Source organism: Eublepharis macularius, chromosome 6 (assembly GCF_028583425.1).
Source record: "Eublepharis macularius isolate TG4126 chromosome 6, MPM_Emac_v1.0, whole genome shotgun sequence".
Lineage (NCBI taxonomy): Eukaryota > Metazoa > Chordata > Lepidosauria > Squamata > Eublepharidae > Eublepharis > Eublepharis macularius.
In genome coordinates, this window is record NC_072795.1 from 127,080,329 (window position 1) to 127,099,327 (window position 18,999).

At 47.2% G+C, this 18,999-nt stretch overlaps 1 protein-coding gene across 4 annotated transcripts in view; it reads right to left on the reverse strand.

Moving 5' to 3' along the window:
- Window positions 1-18,999, reverse strand: part of PAX2 (paired box 2) — a 166,076-nt gene that overhangs the window by 79,357 nt on the left and 67,720 nt on the right. For all 4 annotated transcript variants that reach the window (XM_054982858.1, XM_054982859.1, XM_054982857.1 and 1 more), the window contains exons 4-5: window positions 15,733-15,818; window positions 6,574-6,693 (exon numbers count right to left, since the gene is read on the reverse strand). In XM_054982858.1, coding sequence (XP_054838833.1) covers window positions 6,574-6,693; window positions 15,733-15,818 — 206 coding nt within the window. The remainder of the gene's footprint in view (window positions 1-6,573; window positions 6,694-15,732; window positions 15,819-18,999) is intronic.

The window sequence follows — 18,999 nt, forward strand, 5'->3', positions numbered from 1 at the left end:
CAGATGGAGCGAACAATGCCTTTGTGCAGAATGGAAAATGCAAAAGGTTATCGGGGATTTTTCTTTATTGTTTAAAAACAGTCTGTTTAAAAACAGTCTGAATTTTTGTCTAAAAGGCCCAAAGCAGCATTGAAGATCCCAGATCCACCAGTGCTCCAATTTGGTGTTTGTGTATAATAGTCAGAGGGATTAACTCATCATAGGAACTGAGAAAATAAAAAAGTATGGGGTGGGCTGTATGCATTTATTTAAATTTTCCATGCAAACAGCTGGAGGTTCGGCATCATACTGCTTGCATTTCTGAGCGGATGATGCTATCTCTCTGTATCTGAGGGGGACAGGTCCAGATATGGACACATCAGACTCTAAGAGGACATGAAGAAGGCAATCGAAATTGTGCTTCATTGTCTCATATTGATAGTTCCATCCAAGGATGCAAAGGATCTTTACAGTAGTTAGATAAATCACGTGAGAAAGAATGTAAAAAGGCTGGTTAGCCTGGGCTACATACAAAAGATCTTCAGGCACAGATAGACAGAGGGAATGGTTGCAAAGGATTTTAGCTAGGTGGGGTAGACAGAGAACTCTTCTGCACAGTTCTTATTCCTGATTTTCTTAGCAGTCCGTCCCTAAGCATTGGAATCGGTTTGGGTATGGTTCTCCTCGGGGCTTTTTTTCTGGGAAAAGAGGTGATGGAACTCAGTGGGTTGCCCTTGGAGAAAATGGTCACATGGCTAGTGGCCCCGCCCCCTGATCTCCAGACAGAGGGGAGTTTAGATTGCCCTCCGCGCTGCTTGGCGCGAAGGGCAACCTAAACTCCCCTCTGTCTGAAGATCAGGGGGCGGGGCCACTAGCCATGTGACCATTTTCAAGAGGTTCCAGAACTCCACGGAGGGCGATCTAAACTCCCCTCTGTCTGGAGATCAGGGGGCGGGGCCACCAGCCATGTGACCATTTTCAAGAGGTTCCGGAACTCCGTTCCACCGTGTTCCAGCTGAAAAAAAGCCCTGGTTCTTCTGCACGTCTGCCCTCCCTCAACATTTTTACAGTTGTGGAGTCAGTTTATTTCGTTGAGGATTTTCAAGCAAGGGTGATATCATCGATGACATCATCGGTGACATCACAGCACATCCCCTTTTATTTTTTGTGAAGGCTTATATCGCTATATCGATATAACGGCTGAATTGAAGAAAAAGGCTGAAGATGAAGACATGGGGAAGCCTTCGTATGGGGTAGCCTAAAAGGGAAGCAGCTCTGCTACCAATACCTGAGCCCCTCGCCCTGAAGTTCAAACCAGAGAGCACGGAGGCAGAGCTCAGCACCACCCAGGCAAGCCAACCTCTGTTTGGATACAGCCCAGAGCCTCAGTGCTTTTCAGAACACGCTGATTTTTCTGGTGCCAGAAGTGGACTCCCCCTCTTCCCTGGGCCGCCAGAGCGTTTGTATTTTTTTAAATTGTCATTTTCATACCGATATATCAACCGAATGTTGTAATAAAAGGTGCAGCAGGTTCTCTGAATTCCCAGCTTTCTCTAGCCCCTTCCCTTGCAGAGATATAAGGGAAAAGGCATATCTCTGCAATGGAAGGAGCTAGAGACTTACTTTGTTTAAAAAAAATAAAAGCGGAGAATTCAGAGACTTTGTTGCATCTGTTAGTACAATGGTAGGTTGATATATTAATATGAAAATGACAATTAAAAAGATAGAAAACAAAAGCGGGGGGAAGGAAGGAGGGGGGATGAGGGGATGAGTGGTTTGATGATGGCCTGTCGTCGAAAAGTGGATTGGAAGTGGCTGGGAGTGGGCAGGACAAACAAAACTGAAAGGAACATTACACACGAGGGGGGGAAATCAATTCAAAAATCAGCTTCCAGAAAAAGATTAGGATGAAGGTGGTCTAAAAAACCTGGAAAAAACAAAACAAAGAAAAGAAAAAAAGGAAGTGAAAACTAAAGACAAAAAAAGTGCAGAAATCGGGATAAATGAAAGCAGTATGGGGGGCCAGAACAGAGGGGGGGGGGGAACCTGCGCGGAAAACCCCAGAATGTAAAATCGTGAGGAAGGCAACAGAAAATGGAGGTATTATTTAATTAATTAATTAATTAATTAATTGCAGGTTTAATTTGTACTTCTCTGAAAGCTCAGAGATGCCCCCAGTCTGGGGTGAGTAGCGAGAGACTGAGGGCAGAGGGAAACTTCCTCTGTAGATCTTGCAGCCTTTTCTACATAGGGTTGCCAGTCCACTAGTGGGGGCAGGGAATCCCTCGCTCCCAGCCTCCATCTCCTGCCACCACTCACCTGGCTGGTGAGGGGGAAGGTGGGGGAATGGGCTTCCGGGGACGCGCTCCTAGCACTGCATGACACTGTCACTGAGCCTCACTGAGGCTGAGAGAGCTCCGAGAAGCTGTGACTGACCCAAAGTCACCCAGCTGCCTTCAAGCAGAGGAGTGGGGAATCAAACCTGGCTCTCCAGATTAGAGTCCTGCTGCTCTTAACCACTACACCAAACTGGCTCTCATGAGATATAACCTCGGAGGTGGTGACTGTAAAGACTCTTTTTTTGCTTCTTGTTCCGGATCTATTTCCTTCATGTGCACTGTAGATTTATTTGGATACCTTATTCGGATTGCCATTCTTTCTGGAGTAAAAAGGGTGTGGGCATATCTTGTCATAAATTAATAGTGCTTGAGAGGAAGGACAGTAACTTCTTGAGTCTGTTCTGTATTAAGTTTAGATTTCAATTAGATTTCAATTAGATTTCATTATTATGATTTTAAATCTTTCATTATTATATTATTTCATTATTATTATTTCATTATTATTTTAAAACTTTAAAATAATAAACTTTAAAACTTATCATTATTATTTTAAAATTTTTTCATCTGAAGTTTGTGAAGGAAGCACCACAACTCTTTAGACTAAGTTGCAAGCCCCCCCTTGCCCCGCTGAGGTAGGGTTCCCAGGCCTCTATATACCCTCCTAATGGGAGGGGGGACCCAGAATTAACTTTGTGGTTCCGTGCTTTGTGCGGGGCTAATTCTGGCCCATTTGAGGCCAAACTTGACTCCAACTTGACCCCAAAATTGACCCCTTTGACCTCAAAATTGACCCAAACTTGACCCCAACATGAGCACACCTGTGGCCAGAGAGATGATGTCACTTCAGGAAGTGACATCATTGTGCCCCACTAGGAGCTCACATGGTCTGTGCTTTCCCAGGTTGCCTGCTCATGGCAGGCGATCGCCAGAGGGTTTGCCATCTCCCACCAATCACCAGCAATCGCCAGGCAACCGGACAAACCCCTGGGGGATTGCCTGCCACTCACGCTGGAGACGTGAGTTCTGCTGCACCTAGCTGCTCCCCCTGGCCTTCAGAGAGGGGAAAGGTCTTGGGAGACTGGCTGGACCACATGACAAAATAGCACGCATATGCTCTACAGGCTCCTGATGATATCACTTATGTTTTAAACCTGAAGGGACGGGTTCTCAGCCGGGCTGATTGTTTCGGAATTAGCCCAAAACATAGCCAAAGCACTATGTTTTGGGCTGATTCCTAACGAATCGACCTAGATGAGACACTGTCACTTCCAGTTTAAAGTGACACCATCAGGAGTCCACAAAGCATGTGTGAACATGAAAGGCATGTGTGAAACGAGAGAAGTGGCATCCCCTCTGCTAAGACCCCCTCCTGGCAACCATGCTCCAGACTCGGGGAGGAGGGTGAGCCAAATTCTCATGCTGAACTTAAGCATCATATAAATCTATTTTTTATATTCACCCCCATTCTTTTTCGCATTTATGAGTTTTTTCTAAGCTGAGAATGACCTGAACGACACAGAAAAGCCTTATTTTAAAAAAGCAACGTAAAGTGAAGGAAACGGTAAAGTAACTGTACTTAGGTATTTCCAGCCAGTCTGTTCATAAAAAAGGTAGAAATCAAATGGTTGATAGATATATTGAACGTAGAATCCGTAGAATAGTTTGACCTTATTCCTCTTAAATGTGCAGCGATGAAAGCCCCCCCTCCCCAGTCACAAAACTTACTGGGCGATTGTAGGCCAGGAGAAAAGAGCGAGAGACCAGTAGCACCTATAAGACTAACAAAATTTAGTGATTGTAATCCAGTCACATTTTCTTAACTTTGCCTACCTTATAGGGTTGTTGCGACAGCAAAGTGGAGAAAGGAAGACTGATGCACTTGGAGTAAGGGTGGGATAAAAATGTGCTACATAAAATGAAGCTTTCTGAAAAAAGTTTTATATGTAAACCGTTTACTGATATTGATGAAAAACTATTATTTGTTATAATAAACTGGGCAGTTATCAATTGTTGAGAGTCGTTGCTCCTAAATTGCCAGGTTCTCCCCAAAAGAGAAGTCTGTGACAATGGGCAATAATGAGCCATTACAACCTATAAATGACTAATATAAATTAAACCCTATTTTTATAGGTTTATAACATTTTTATGTTAGACTTACAGTTCCTAGTTTAGCAAATTTTGCCTTCCCTTTTTCAAATATGGTAATGTATGAAACAGATTGGGTCAGGAAAGCAGAGCATGTGAACTCCCCACGGGGCTGGCAATTTTTTGATTTCCAAAATACTGGATCTCTGTGCAGGATAGAACCTGATGGTCAAGGCCTGACAGAATCAATTCATCCCACTGGGGAAAAGAAAGCGTAGAATCTGGGAAACTTTAGGTATAACCTAGTGGAATATGGCTGATCACAGAGGGGTCTCTGTAGTGAAAAATCTGTATCTGATGGATTGCCAGGTCCCCTTACCCTCCCGTAGGGTTGCCAGTCTCCAGGTAGTGGCTGGAGATCTCCCAGAATTACAACTAGTCTCTAGGCCACAGAGATCAGTTCACCTGGAGAAAATGGCTACTCTGGGGTGCGGGGTGGACTCTATGGAATTATGCCATGTCAAGGTCCTTTCCCTCCCCAAACCCCATTTTCTCCAGGTTTCACCCCCCAGATCTCCAGGAATTTCCAGACTTGGAGCTGGCAACCCTACCCTCTCGGCAGGAGGGTGTGTGTGGCACTTACCTCTAAGACGTCTTCGCATGCAAAGTGCACATGGGTCCCAGCGCGGCGTGAAGACATCACTTCTGGGGGTGACGGCATTGCGCAGGCCCTGGGAGAGCTCCCAGGCTTCACACTGGACCATTTTGTGCCCCTGGGAGTGACATTGTCACGCCACGCCAGGAGGACCCCCTGAAGGCCCGTTCCCAAGCCTCTTCCCCCGCTGGCCAGGTGAGTGGTAGCAGGATGAGCAGCCTGGGATAGGAGGATCCCCTGCCCCCACCAGAGGACCTAGTTGGCTCTGAAGTTTCCTGGCTTTTCAGGCCCTGGTACAGCCGGATTACTTGCCCGTATATGGTTGTACAGGCTGGACCGGTAAAATATTATCTGCTTGACAAGTATACCCAGTGTTCCCATCTGCATAAGTTTGAATCGATATACTTTCCAAGCGGAGCTCACCGAAAGTGCCTGAGGTAGCGGAGCAATTATGTATTTCTAGCAGGGGGTTTTGATTCCCTTGGGGGCTTGAAATGATGTTGTCTCACTTAATTCTCTCCCCACTGAGCTGCTTGACTCAATCAAGAGCGAGCTTTGCAAACATTTTTTTCCTGAGCTTTGTCTTAATTACATTTGGCCTGGGGGCCAGAAGTATGGCAAAGCTCGATTCGCTTGTTTCTTGATTCGGGGAGGCAGCGATTATGACGTTGGGAAACCATGCCTCTCAAAGCCTTGGGTGGGCTTCTCTGAATTAAGGTTGTGCTGCTCTTGTGAAGTACCCTATTTGGGGACCCCAGATCTCTCCCATCTATAAATCAGAATCCATGCTCTGCTTCCATGCACAGAGATGAGCATGCTCCCTATGGCTCATTAATGCTCCACTTGAACACTAGCTGGGCCTCTTTCAATTTCCTGCTATGCAAGATCATAGCTGAGGAGGGGAAGAGGATAACAATCATTACAAGAATCGTAATTATTTAGTTTGTATATGAATTTTTCCAAGGGAGCAGGAAGGCTCCCAATCCCTTTCTCCTCTCTGGCGTGGTCAAAATGGAACAACAACAAAATGGAGCACCCACTCTGCCGTGTTTTAAATACAATGGCACTGCTTTGGAAAAACGAATATACTAGAAGCATCTATGACTGATGGATCTTTTCAGGGTTACCCTCTTGCCGGCTTTGATTGGAATGCTACCTTTCTGCCAGTTCAGAGTTCAATCAGCAAAACAAGGGAATTTTGTCCTCCTTAGTAACAGAGAAGAGGGAATTTGGTCCACTTTGCCAGCCAACTAGTTTGTCTGCAAAATGTAGCCTGTTGTGTAAGATATTGCAGACCAGCAAAGTTAGACAGGGACTTTCTGCCTGCTCTAAAGCTAATTTCATATGCAAAGCATCTGCAAGTCTTGCTCCAAAACCGGAGCTCCCTGAGGCAGAGGAGGCAGAGAGAATGGGAATGAAGGGAGTAGAGCAACAGGGATGGAGGTGGGTGGGGGGAGAGAAAAGAACAGGAAAAAAAGAAAAGGAAAGGGGGGATGAGCCCCTCCCTCCCCCTACCTTCGTCACGTTTCCTCTTCTCGCCATTCGACCGAGGAATCCCCAGAATCCCGTTAATGGAGTAGGAACCCACTGGATCATTGGAGGCACTGGAGACGGGAGGGGATGCTGTACTGGGAACTGGACAAAATGAAAAGGGAGAAAGGCCCATGAGGAGAGTAGCTGCCAGCAGGTTGAACACTATGCTCCCTAGCTCTGGCCCTGCTCCTCTATAGTATGGCTGGCATGTCTCGACTACAGACGAAGCCCAAAGATGCCTTTCCAGAAGCCTTGGGCATGGTGAATCCCTTTCAAAATCCCTCTCCTGGTAACACACCCCAGGGCATACCACAAGGAACTGGTGAGCCCTTCCCCGAACAAAAAGGACTCCCAAGGCAAACCAATACCAAACAAAAACAGTTTCTCAAGTGCCCTTTCTACATGTCATTAAAGGGACGGCCCACTCACCAAATGCTGGCAGCTTTCCCCCTTGACTCTAGATGTCTCCATTTTCAAAACGGTTGCAGGCTGTTTGGCTTCCGGTTTTTTGGTGCCTTTTCTGGGAGCGCACTTTCCCACGGTCCCAAAAAGGCAGCAAAAAAACAGAAGCCAAATAGCCTGCAACTGTTTTGAAAATGGAGACATCTGGAGTCAAGGGGGAAAGCTGCCAGCGTTCAGTGAGTGGGCCGTCCCTTTAACAACGCGTGGAAAGCCCAACGCCTCGTGCTCTTGGAGGGTATCCAACACTGCCTGGGCTCCTCCAGTACAAATCCTCCAATTCAGTGGGCAAAAATGTTAAGAGGAAACCATTCAGTTCATAACCCCATAGGCCACGTGCAGCACGTCTGAAATCAGATTTGCATAAGTTTGCCTTGGGTTGTGTTTTGGTTGCAAAGCTTAGTGTTTATGTGAGTGTGTGTGTAAGAGAGAGACAGAAAGAGAGAGAGAGATGGAGGAAGAGAAAGGGAGGGAAGGAGAGAACTCAGCAAAGTGAATGGGGAGAAGCGCTTTAAACAGCTACAACTGATAACTACACTTCATATAATAGGAAACAGTAATTAAAACCCATCATTGTTCTGTTCATTTTCTCAGATTATCAATATAAGATGAATGCCAAACCAACAGAGGATTGAACGAGCCATTATTTTAGCCAATGCATGATCCCAAATCTTTGCTATCCAAGGGCCAAAACAGAGGATTTTGTGAAATAGTAATAGTAATAGTAATGTAACACAACAGTGTTACATCACTTTCAGTAAAACCCAGAAGTGACTTTACATCACTCTAAGAATTGCTGGACACTCTATGGTAAAACTATAGAGTTTCCGGCAATTCCTAGACAACAGGCCATCACATCGAGGTTTTCCCCAGAAGTGATATAATGCCCGTGCCTGTTAGCAATATTTAAATTTTATAGATCACCCACACCAGCAGGTAGATGGCCTATTGCTGATGATGGAAGGGTGTGATTTTTGCCAATTCTCCCCTTCCTGTGGCAGACCTCTGACTAGAGTTGCCAACCTTTAGGTGGGGAATTAGAACGGATGTTTAGACTACAGAGATCAGTTCATTTGGAGGAACTGGCAACTCTGGAGGGTGAGCTGTAGGGCTTCACATTGCTGGTGAGTTCCTTCCACTCTCTAAACTCGGCCCTCCCCAGGCATTGCCCCCAAATCTCCACAAATTTCCAAGGCCATCACGCAAAACTCCCGGATAACAGCGTCTTCCTGGCGTGATTTTGTGCGAGAAGATGCTGTCTTCCGGGTCTTTCTCGTGATGTTCTGCAGGCAGGTAAAATGTGTGGAAATGGCCCGTTGTCTTGTTTCTAATCCCTCAATGCAGATTTCTGCACATTAAACCTATACTCAAAGGACAGGTCACTTTTTTTCCTGGCCAGTTGGCAACCAGGGATACTGCTTCTTCCCCCAGCCCCTCCACTGGATCAGATCCCCTCAGTTATTGTTAATCCAAGGTCCCTTGTTTCTGTTTCATGTATCCAACAAACTCTGGACCAGCTATAGAATCACCTCATATTCAGGACAGCTTTGGGGCAATACTCTCAGTTTTAGCCTGTCCTGGACAGGCTAAAAACTACCTAATGCTTCTGACTATGCTTTGCAGGATATAGTCAATACAGCCAGGGCTTTTTTTCAGCTGGAACACAGTGGAACAGAGTTCCGACACCTCTTGAAAATGGTCACAGGGCCGGTGGCCCCGCCCCCTGATCTCCAGACAGAGGGGAGTTTAGATTGCCCTCTGCACCATGCGGCGCAGAGGGCAATCTAAACTCCCCTCTGTCTGGAGATCAGGGGGCGGGGCCACCAGCCATGTGACCATTTTCACTGAGAGCGATTTAAACTTTAAAAAACTCCCCCCTTGTTCCAGCTGACCCAAAGTGATGTCATTGTATGGTCCTGAGTTCCACCACCTCTTTTCCCAGAAAAAAGCCCCGAATACAGTTATTTTAACCAATTGATTTCCCAAACCTGTTTCCTAACATGAATAACAGCTGGGCAGTCCTTTCCCATTGTACAAATCTGTGTCCCCCTTAGGTAGCCTAATACCTATAGTAACATAATCAAAAAGATTACCTCTTAGGACTACTAACATAAAAATAATTGATTAACTTTTTAGCTTTTAGCTGCTTTGTCAGCAAGACTATTGCAAAATGTAAACAGAGTGACGTATTGTAAAATTTCAATGAAGGTGCCCACTGAGACAAGGGAAAGTTTCCCTTGTGAGATAACTTAAGGATTTAAAAAACAAAACTACAGCTCATTGTCAGAAAGAGAAAGTATCTTTTAAACTATATCAGAAGAGTCTGTACACTCTGCTATAGCGAGATAACAGTGTCAAGATGATTACAAGTAGACATGGGCACGAACCGAAAATATTTAATGAACCAGTGGTTCATGGTTCGGTGCTGACGACGAACCCGAAACAGCGAACCTCAATGAACTTTTCCCGTTGCCAAACCAGTTCGAGGTTTGTGGTTCGTGGGCGTCAGAACGGTCCCCGTTGGAATTAGAGAGCCCATATTCCCGGGTAGTGTTTAACAAGCTCTACACCAGCCATTACCCAAGTTTGGTCAAGATTGCAATAGGGATCCAAGCTCCAATTAAACTCTCTCTGTCTCTCTCCCCAAAAGGCTAGCAAGTAGCAAGCAACAGCTCTGTCACACTCCACTGCTCACTGAAAATGAAACCCAGCCTGGGAACCCACTGCTTTTTATAAGCTGAGATCCCATTGAGCAACACAGGAGGTCTGTGGTTGGCCGTCAGAGCTGCCTATCAGGTTTTGCAGGGATGCGATTGGAGTGCCCATGTCTATAGAACACCCCCTCCCCCTCCCTCCCCTAGGTGTCTTCTCCCAGGTTGTAACCACTTTGTAGTTCCATGGTTGGAAGGAAGACCTGCCGATCAAGGTAAGCTGGGCTTCCATTCGGGTTTCCAGGGCAACAGAAGGAGTGCAGACAGTTCAGGCATTCCCCCGGCTCCATTTCCAAGGGAACTGATTAATGGCGCCTGACTGTCTGGCTTCATGAACCGCGGAAGAATGCACTGAACCGCACCTCTAACTAATGCTGGTTCGTTGGCCATGGACGCTCACGAACTACCAAACTACTGGATCGTGGGCGGTTCATGGGTTTTTTTGGTTCGTAATGCGGTTCGTGCCCATGTCTGATTACAAGTATAAACAACCTCAGATCCTATATTATGAAGATCTGCTTTTAAAAGTGCATATTGAATTGGACTTAGCGCGCTCAACTGCAGTTATTTAATATTAGAAGGAAAGCAAGAATTTCACCCGAAAAAGAAAACCATCTTTTCAGTACAAGCAAGAAGAAGAAAATCATCTCTAGGGAATTTTAAAAATCAGAATTCGAAGCCAAAGGAAGGAACTGGTATGTCCTGGTGGCCTCAGTCCCAGAGCCATTGTGCCTTGATTAACCCAATGGTTAATCGACGGCCAAGCTTATAGTCTGCGATTAAAGGCTGAGTTGATTCATCATAGCCAACCAGCTATCACATCTTTCAGTAACATGCATGCTGCGGGAGCGATCGCCACTTCTGCTTTGATCGGTACGTGCTCGTTTGGAATGCGACTTCCCCACAGAACACGTAACATTGACCCAGAACATTTGCTTCATCTACGCCAGAATTCTATTAGCTCCTGGTGCTCACAGCTAGTCATAGAAGCATTGAGCTTGGATGGGAATTTAATAGCAGGAGGAAGAAACCAAGCCAGATAAAACACGGCCATCTACCTCCAAAGTATGGTTCTCCAGTGACTCAAAACGGTGACGTTCCCACCTCAGGGGCCTTTCTAGATTGTTGTTTCATTACGCAATAACTGCACAGCGGCTGCTAAACTGTATTTTTTGTCCTGGGTTGGGGTGGGGGGGTGGGGAGAGGAACAGCAATCTTCTGCAACTTATGCTTCCACTGTGGAAAAATTGTACTTATTTTAGTATTCAAATTGCTTGTTGCCGGGGATTATTTTGACCCCCCCCCCTCGCCTGAGCTGGTGCAACGGTCAGGATCAGGAGTGGCTTGCACGAATACATTTCAGTGTCTACTGGGTCATGATGGGAGATGAAGAAGAACATTCCTTCTCTCCAAGCCTCTCATTTTAAATGTTAGTATCAGGCGTGGGGGGAGATCAGGGTTATTCTTTGCCCACCAAGGCCTCAAAAGACAGGAGTGGAGGGGGTGTAGGGTTGCCAATCCTCTGGTGCACTGGTAACCCCCACTCCAGTGGATCCCCTGCTCCCAGCCTCCCCCCCCCCCCCCCGCCAGCATTCAGGGTAAAAGGTGCAGGAATAAGCCTTTCTGGGAATGCTCCCAGTGCAGTGTGATGACATCACTCCCAGGTAGGGTTGTCAGGTCCCTCAAGTCCACCGGTGGGAGACTGGGATGCTGACACTTACCCTGTGCTGGCTTTGCACTGATGCTTCGTATAGTGCATGCACGCTTCTGGGCGTACGTGATGATATCACTTCCGGGAAGTGACATCATCATGCAGGTCAAAGGGAAGCCCGGAAGCATGACTGCACTCACCAAAGGGCTGAATCCCCCCCCCCATGGGCCTGATTCGACAGGACATTAGGGCACGCTGCGCTGCCTGGAGGTGTGCCTGCACTGCTGAGGAGGTGCCTGGAGGGCATGCCCTCCCGTTGGCCAGGTAAGTGGGGGTGGGGGGAGGAGGTGGGAGCAGGGGATCCCCTGCTCCTGGCGGAGGAATGGCAACTGGCAAGCCTACCCCAAGAGTGATGTCATCACGCAGGCCCCAGGAGTGCTCCCAAGCTTTGTGCTGGGCCGATTCCAGAAGAAACTGGAGGTAAGTGCTGGATCCCCCCCTCTGCTGGGAGTATAAGGGGACTTGACAACGCTAAGGGGGTGGTGGGGAGGAAGAAGGTTTTCCATGTTCCCTTACTCTCACAGCGGGAGGGGGAGGACCTGGCACTTACCCTGGTCAATTTCCTTGCAAGCACGGGAAGTGCAGGTGAGCTTCCAGCAGGTGCGATGACATCACTTCTGGAAATGACATCATTGCGACTGTCGGCAGGCATGCTCCTGCGATTCCCAGGGGGTAATTGGGATCCTTGTGCAGCATGGGAGCATGCCCGCCAATGGGTATGATGATGTCACTTAAGGAAGTTATGTCATTGCAGCTGTTAGGAATGCCCCCACTGCACACTGGCATAGGAGTTTTTTTGCCTCTCAGGACTGTTCCTGGGACTTTCCCCCTACCAGCCAGGTGAGTGGGGCAGGGGGCAGAAGCTGGGAGCAGTGGATCCCCTGCCCCTGCTGCGAGACCTGCAGCCCTAGGAGAAAGAGGGCACTACAGTGAGATTGCCAACTTTCAGGTGGGGCTTGGGGATCCCCTAGAATTACAACTGATCTGTGGTATTATACTCCTTTGAGGTCCCTCCCCAACCCCTCCCCTCCCCAGGATAAACCCTCAAATCTCCTGGAATTTTCCCATGAGGAGTTAGCAGTCTTACATTGGAGGCAGCTGGCTGAGTCCAGAGGATGCTCACAAGAAGCAACTAACCAGCCATGGACAAAGCGGGTGGCTGGATCTCCCCTGCCATCAACTCTGGAGAAGGAAGCTTGATTCAACCAGACTCTGATGACCCAAAATGTTTCTCCAGTCCCAGAGTTCCCATGAAACCCTTTTAAAATCTGCCCAGAACTGCAGCAAAGCCAATGCCCCCCTTTTAAGAGCAACGTCAAGTTTTCTTCTTCTTGCCCATCCTTATTTAACTTTTTGGGTGCTGTCAACTCTCCCACCAGCCCCTGCAGGGATGCTTTACATTAAAAAGCCAACAGGTAGACTCCCCCCTCTCCTTACTAGAGATGAGCATGAACCGAAATACGAACCAAAATTAAGCACGAACCAGGCCGGTTCGTGGTTCGCAAACCACGGTTCGTCAGATCCCATTTCTGATGAATCGCCACGAACTTTTAGGCTGGTACGTTTGGTTCATATTTTGGTTCGTCACTGCAGACAGCCTGGTGCCAATCAATCAGTTTCCTAGGCAACAGGGGATGGACTTCCTGCAGACCTTCTGCTGACCCGGAAGTGATGATTTTCTGACCTGGATGTGACGTTTTCATGAACCAAACAAACCAGTTCACAAACCAGAGGCAGGTTCGTGAAAATTCGTGGTTCATGAAATTTGACGAACCATGAACTGCATAGTTTGGTTTTTTTCCGGTTTGTGCCCATCTCTACTCCTTACACACATCATGCATAAATATGGCAGTGGGGGGGGGAGGTAGTAATTGTATTTCTGACCTTAGATTGGGATTAACCCTGCTATAGTACTATGAATCTAGGCCTGGAGCATTATAGTCAAAATCAAACCGTCTCTCTAACTTGACAAGTTTTGCAAAAGATATCTATTATTGTCAGTAAACGATATATTGATGATTATTAATAATATTTTACTTATTTGCCTTTATTACATGAATCCCTCCTCTAGTTTGTTATGCAGCTTTGTACCTGCTTCAGCAATGATGATAATGTTATTTATGCCCTGCTCCCAAGAGCTGCCCGCTCTGCTTTGGGAAATTCCTGGAGATTTGAGGATGGAGCCTGGCGAGGGTTGTCAGGTTCCTGGCACTTACTGGAGGGGATCTCCGCTCACATGTGTGCTCCCTGTGGGCATGATGACATCACTTCGGGAAGTGATGTCATTACACCCAGCGATGGGCATGCTTCCACGTTTCACAGGGGCCAATTTGGGCCCCTGTGAAGCGCAGGAGCATGCTGCCGGGTGCAATGATGTCACTTCTGAAACTGATGTTGTCAAGCTGGGCCCATTCTCCAGGCCTCCCCCACCATCACCAGCCAAGGGAGTGTTGGCGAGGGCAGAGGCTGGGAGTGGGAGATCCCCCACCCCCAATGGGGGACTGGCAGCTCTAAGCCTGGGGAGGGGAGAGACCTCAGTGGGGTATAATGCCATCCATGACTGGTAGGAAGAGGGTTAAGCACCTCATCTCCCTTTCCTCTCCTCCTGAGTTGTTCACTCCCAAAGCTGCTTTTCCTTAATGGGAGCAACTCCTGGAATTATCTTACATATGTCTGCATGTAATTTAGTTAGACTCCACCCCACCCCCCAAAAGGATTCGATAGCCTCATGTATGGTAGCCCTATCAATAGTTATGAAGCAAAGATAACTAAGCAGTAGGCATGCCAGTTCCCTGCTGGGGGTGGGGGATTCCCCCACTCCCACCCTCCACCCCCCGCCCCCACTTGCCTGGCTGGCAGAGGGGAATGTGTCTCCCAGGGGTGTGCTCACAGGTAATGCTGTGTGCTCCTGCACCTGCAGCAGCCTGAGTCAAGCCAATCCGGCTTGGATTCACGTCGAATCGGCCCAGGTTTGGGCCAAATTGGGCTTAATTCAGCCCCCCAGAGCGGCATGTGCCCTGCGATGATGTCACTTCCTGGAAGTGATGTCATTGCACAAGCCAGGAGCACCAACAGTAAGGTAGTTGCCAACAGTAATATAGGTGCCGGGCCTCTGGCCTCCTGCTGTGGGGATCGGGGGGGACCCGGCAACTCTACTAAGCAGAGACTCCGCATTCTGAATATCGGTGGCTGGGGGTAAGGTTGGAATAGCTGGAGGGCCACTGCTTTCCTGATCCACGTGTGGGCTTCCTGGGAACATCTGTCTGGCTACCGCTAGAAAGAGGATGCTGGCCTAAAAAAAACTTTGGCCCATCCTGAACCCGAATTTGGCCCTGGAAGAAATATGGACATATATTGGGGAGGGAAGTGCATTCCCTTCTGCTCCCCTTTCCTCTACTGCCTAACACTGCCTACGTTGTTATATTTTCTGAGCATTTTTGGTTCAGAAAGCACTCGATGTGAATGCAATCCAAGCCGTTCTCTCATCGGTCTCATCAAAATTACCCATCCTATTCCACCATTGGGGATGGATAGCAAATGAAAATATACTGAAAAAACAGGGCAAATCAGAATACTTGGAAACATTAAACTACATGAAAACTTGTTGCATGTTGTTTAACAATAGATTGCTCCGTGGCCTTTATTCTCCATGCACCCCAATAGCAAACTATGGGATAGGGCCATGTAACTATACGTACCAATTTAGTTAATTTTTTTGATGCAAGCACAGGCTTACTCTGATTCATGTTTTGCAGAAAAGTTTAACGAGCAGTTGTGAGCTATTCTGGATTACGAAATTCCTGGAGATTTGGAAGGAGAGACTGGAGAGAACGGGGTTTAGGGATGGGACCTCAGCAGGGTATAATGCTGTGTGTGTTAAGCAAGCAGTGTGGAGGGGAGATTCTCCTTCCAGCGAATATCAAGATTGTGGAAATTGGGCTAGGCTGGAAAGGCATGTCTTCTGAGCTTTTGGACAGAGCAGCAGCTAACTGCTTTGAAACAGAGGATTTCTTTGCTATTCAGAAGCAAAAAGAAGCCCAAGCTGGAGGCTCACAAGCGGATACATTCAACAACATGAGTGTGCATTGGGGAATTTGCGCCACTACCCTTTATGCACCGGCTAGATGACCTTTTGTTGCCCTAAAACAGGCAGGTGAGCATCTTTTCTCTCACACCTCATCCTGCTGCTTTGTTTCGCTGTGTGCATGAGATCGCTTCAATCCTGCCCCCCCCACCTCCACCTCTCGGGTTTCCTCTTACCTATAGTATGTCCAGGTGCAGACACTCCTGTCCCACTACCATCTGGCGTTGGATGGAAGGGCTGCTGCACTTTGGTTCGGATGATCCTGCCAAAGAAAAACAAACAGGCGCTGTTAGTCTGAATCAACCTCATGGGGGCTGCAAGGAAAAACTCAACAGTTACGAGCAGACGGGGACATTTGAAGAGGAATGACTGTAAGGCAGCCCTTGCTTTGGACTGATCTTTAATACTGGGATGTAAACTGGGGATGGGGGAAATATATAGTTATTAGTTTGATACCTGTGCTTTGCTATGGTATTTATCTACTTTAAATACAGTTATAAAACTTATGGGTATGTAACATTTTTTGTTTTTTTTGGGGGGGGGGTGTTAGTTGGTTTTGTAGTATAATAGCATAGTACCCGAGCTTCACAAAGGTGTTTGAATGAAGTGAAGCATGTTATCCCTATTCAGGAGTCTTGTACTGCCTTTCTTCAACTGTCCGCAGTTTCCTTTACCTGATTTTTTACCTCAGAACACAGTTCCACAGCTGACCAATCAGAGGGGGGGTGTGCAAGCAGGCAGGAGCCTGCCAGTCACACAGGGAAACCAGGCCCCGCAGGGAGATTGGCAACCCTAGTGAACTATGAGAGGAAAACTGGGAGGTGCATTTTACCTCAGGACACATTCAATGACTCCCAATAGCAACTGCATACTGTTTAGAATGTGGGGAGGAGGACCAATCAGGCCAAATATGCAAATAACCTTGAAAGGCTGGCCCAATCAGGGAAGAGTGGCCGAGCTGGCAGTGGGTGGAGGCGCAAGCAGGCAGCAGCCTGCCAGCCACACAGGGAAGCTGTATCCATTTGGGAAAACACATTTTACCCCTTTTTACTCCCTTAGAGGGCAAATTTCTTAAAATCCCTTCTTAGTGGTTGTTTATATCATGAAAGGAATGTTCTCCCCAAATTCCATGTTTCTAGGTCCAGGGGTTTTGGCTGGGCGTTGATGGGTCAATCAGGACACTTGTCTTTATATATATATAGACAGGGATTTTTTTCTGGGAAAAGAGATGGTGGAACTCAGTGGGTTGCCAGCACAGGGGGCAACTCTTGGTGGGAGGTGGTGCCCCTGGTACCACATGAATGTGTGCAAAGTGCGCGCATGCTCCCGGGACCACACAATGACATCACTTTGGGTCAGCTGGAACAAGGGGGGAGTTTTTTAAAGTTTAAATCACCCTCGGTGAAATGGTCACATGGCTGGTGGCCCCGCCCCCTGATCTCCAGACAGAGGGGAGTTTAGATTGCCCTCTGCACTGCTCCAGCGGCGCAGAGGGCAATCTAAATTCCCCTCTGTCTGGAGATCAGGGGGCGGGGCCACCAGCCATGTGACCATTTTCAAGAGGTTCCAGAACTCCGTTCCACCGCGTTCCAGCTGAAAAAAAGCCCTGTATATAGATAATACATTAGTAGTGTCATTTGTTCAATTATATCCCACAATTGTTAAGAATAATAGAATCATACAATCATACAAACATAAAGTTGGAAGGGACCTCCAGGGTCATTTAATCCAACCCATCACTGCGTACCTGGCTGCAGGTCTGATATAGGATGGACTAGGAAGCTGGACGTTGTGGCTCAAGAGGGAGGAAGGGCAACCTCCTCCAACCCCCTTCCTTACTGCAGCCTCATCCCCATGGCTTTTGGCCTTTGCAAGTACCACAATCCCTGTCACAGCCTTCCACGATCAAAAGGGGCCCTTCTTCCCTCTTGCACCAGTGGAAAAGCTGATAGGATCCGACCCAGGGTTTTCTGTCTACTTCCCAGCTCCTAATGCAGAAGCTGCCTAGAGACATACTCATGGGAGGGAAGTTCACATGCAGATGGGGAAATTGGCCCTCTCAATAGTGGCAGATTCATTAATGTGCTGAAATTGCGGCTGGCACTGTTGGGATGGTTAACATTTCTATAATTGTTTCAGTGCAAACGGTAGTTCACATTGTAATGTAAGCCAAAAAGGATGGATCTCTTCTGAAAGGGTCTGACAATTCTATTGTTGACAGTGGTAGCAAGTAGAGTGAAGGGAGAAAGATGAGGGTATTAAAGCATAGGGGGAGGGGCAGGGGAAATGCAGTAGCGACTCGTACTTGAGACTGAAGAGACTAAATTTTTAATTTTTTAGGATGAGACTGAATGTTGAAAACTAGCTGGTTCAGGTTGAATATCTGCCTTTTGATTCCATTTCTCACGTCAGACATGAACTTGCAGATTTTTATTTCCACACCATTTCCCCTTCGCTCGTGCCAAATTCTTCCATGTTATTTTTGCATCGGTTTTGTATAATTGATGTATAATGCTTAAGTGGCACAGAGGCAGCTTAAAACACAAAAGAATAACCAACAACAACAATGAACAGTGATGACAAGCACGATGTACAAGATTTAAAAGAAACAAAAATGTGCCTTGGCTTCCATTTGTGGGAGAATAACAATTGCAACCCTATGTGCACACATACCAGGACTCGTTAGCAGGGCTTTTTTATGAGAAAAGAGGTGGTGGAACTCAGTGGGTTGCCCTCGGAGAAAATGGTCACATGTCTGGTGGCCCTGCCCCAATCTAAACTTCCCTCTGTCTGGAGATCAGGGGGCGGGGCCACCAGCCATGTGACCATTTTCAAGAGGTTCCAGAACTCCGTTCCCCCGCGTTCCCACTGAAAAAAAGCCCTGCTCGTTAGTAAGCACAACTAAGCTCAGAGGGATTTATTTCTGAATAAATATGCTCAGGAACATGATTGTGGAGCAAGCTGCGGCCCTGAAGAAATCTTCAAGTTCAACTCAAAGGACTTGAATAGTAAGAATCTTTGTGGCTAACACACAAGTTACCTGACCAACTTCTTCTTGGAATTAGATCTCCAGGCAATACAGATCAACCCCCTAGAGAAAATGGCTACTTTGGAGGGTAGATTCTACAGAGTTATACACTGCCAGGAATTTCCCAACCTGGAGCTGGCAACCCCAGTTATCTCATTGCTATCCTCCAAGGATGTGCATCATAATATGACATGTAAAAAGACTTGTCAAAAATATAAATATTGATGTATTGTTGAAGGCTTTCACGGCCGGAGAACGATGGTTGTTGTGGGTTTTCCGGGCTGTATTGCCGTGGTCTTGGCATTGTAGTTCCTGACGTTTCGCCAGCGGCTGTGGCTGGCATCTTCAGAGGTGTAGTACCAAAAGACAGAGATCTCTCAGTGTCACAGTCTGTGACACTGGAAAACAGTGACAC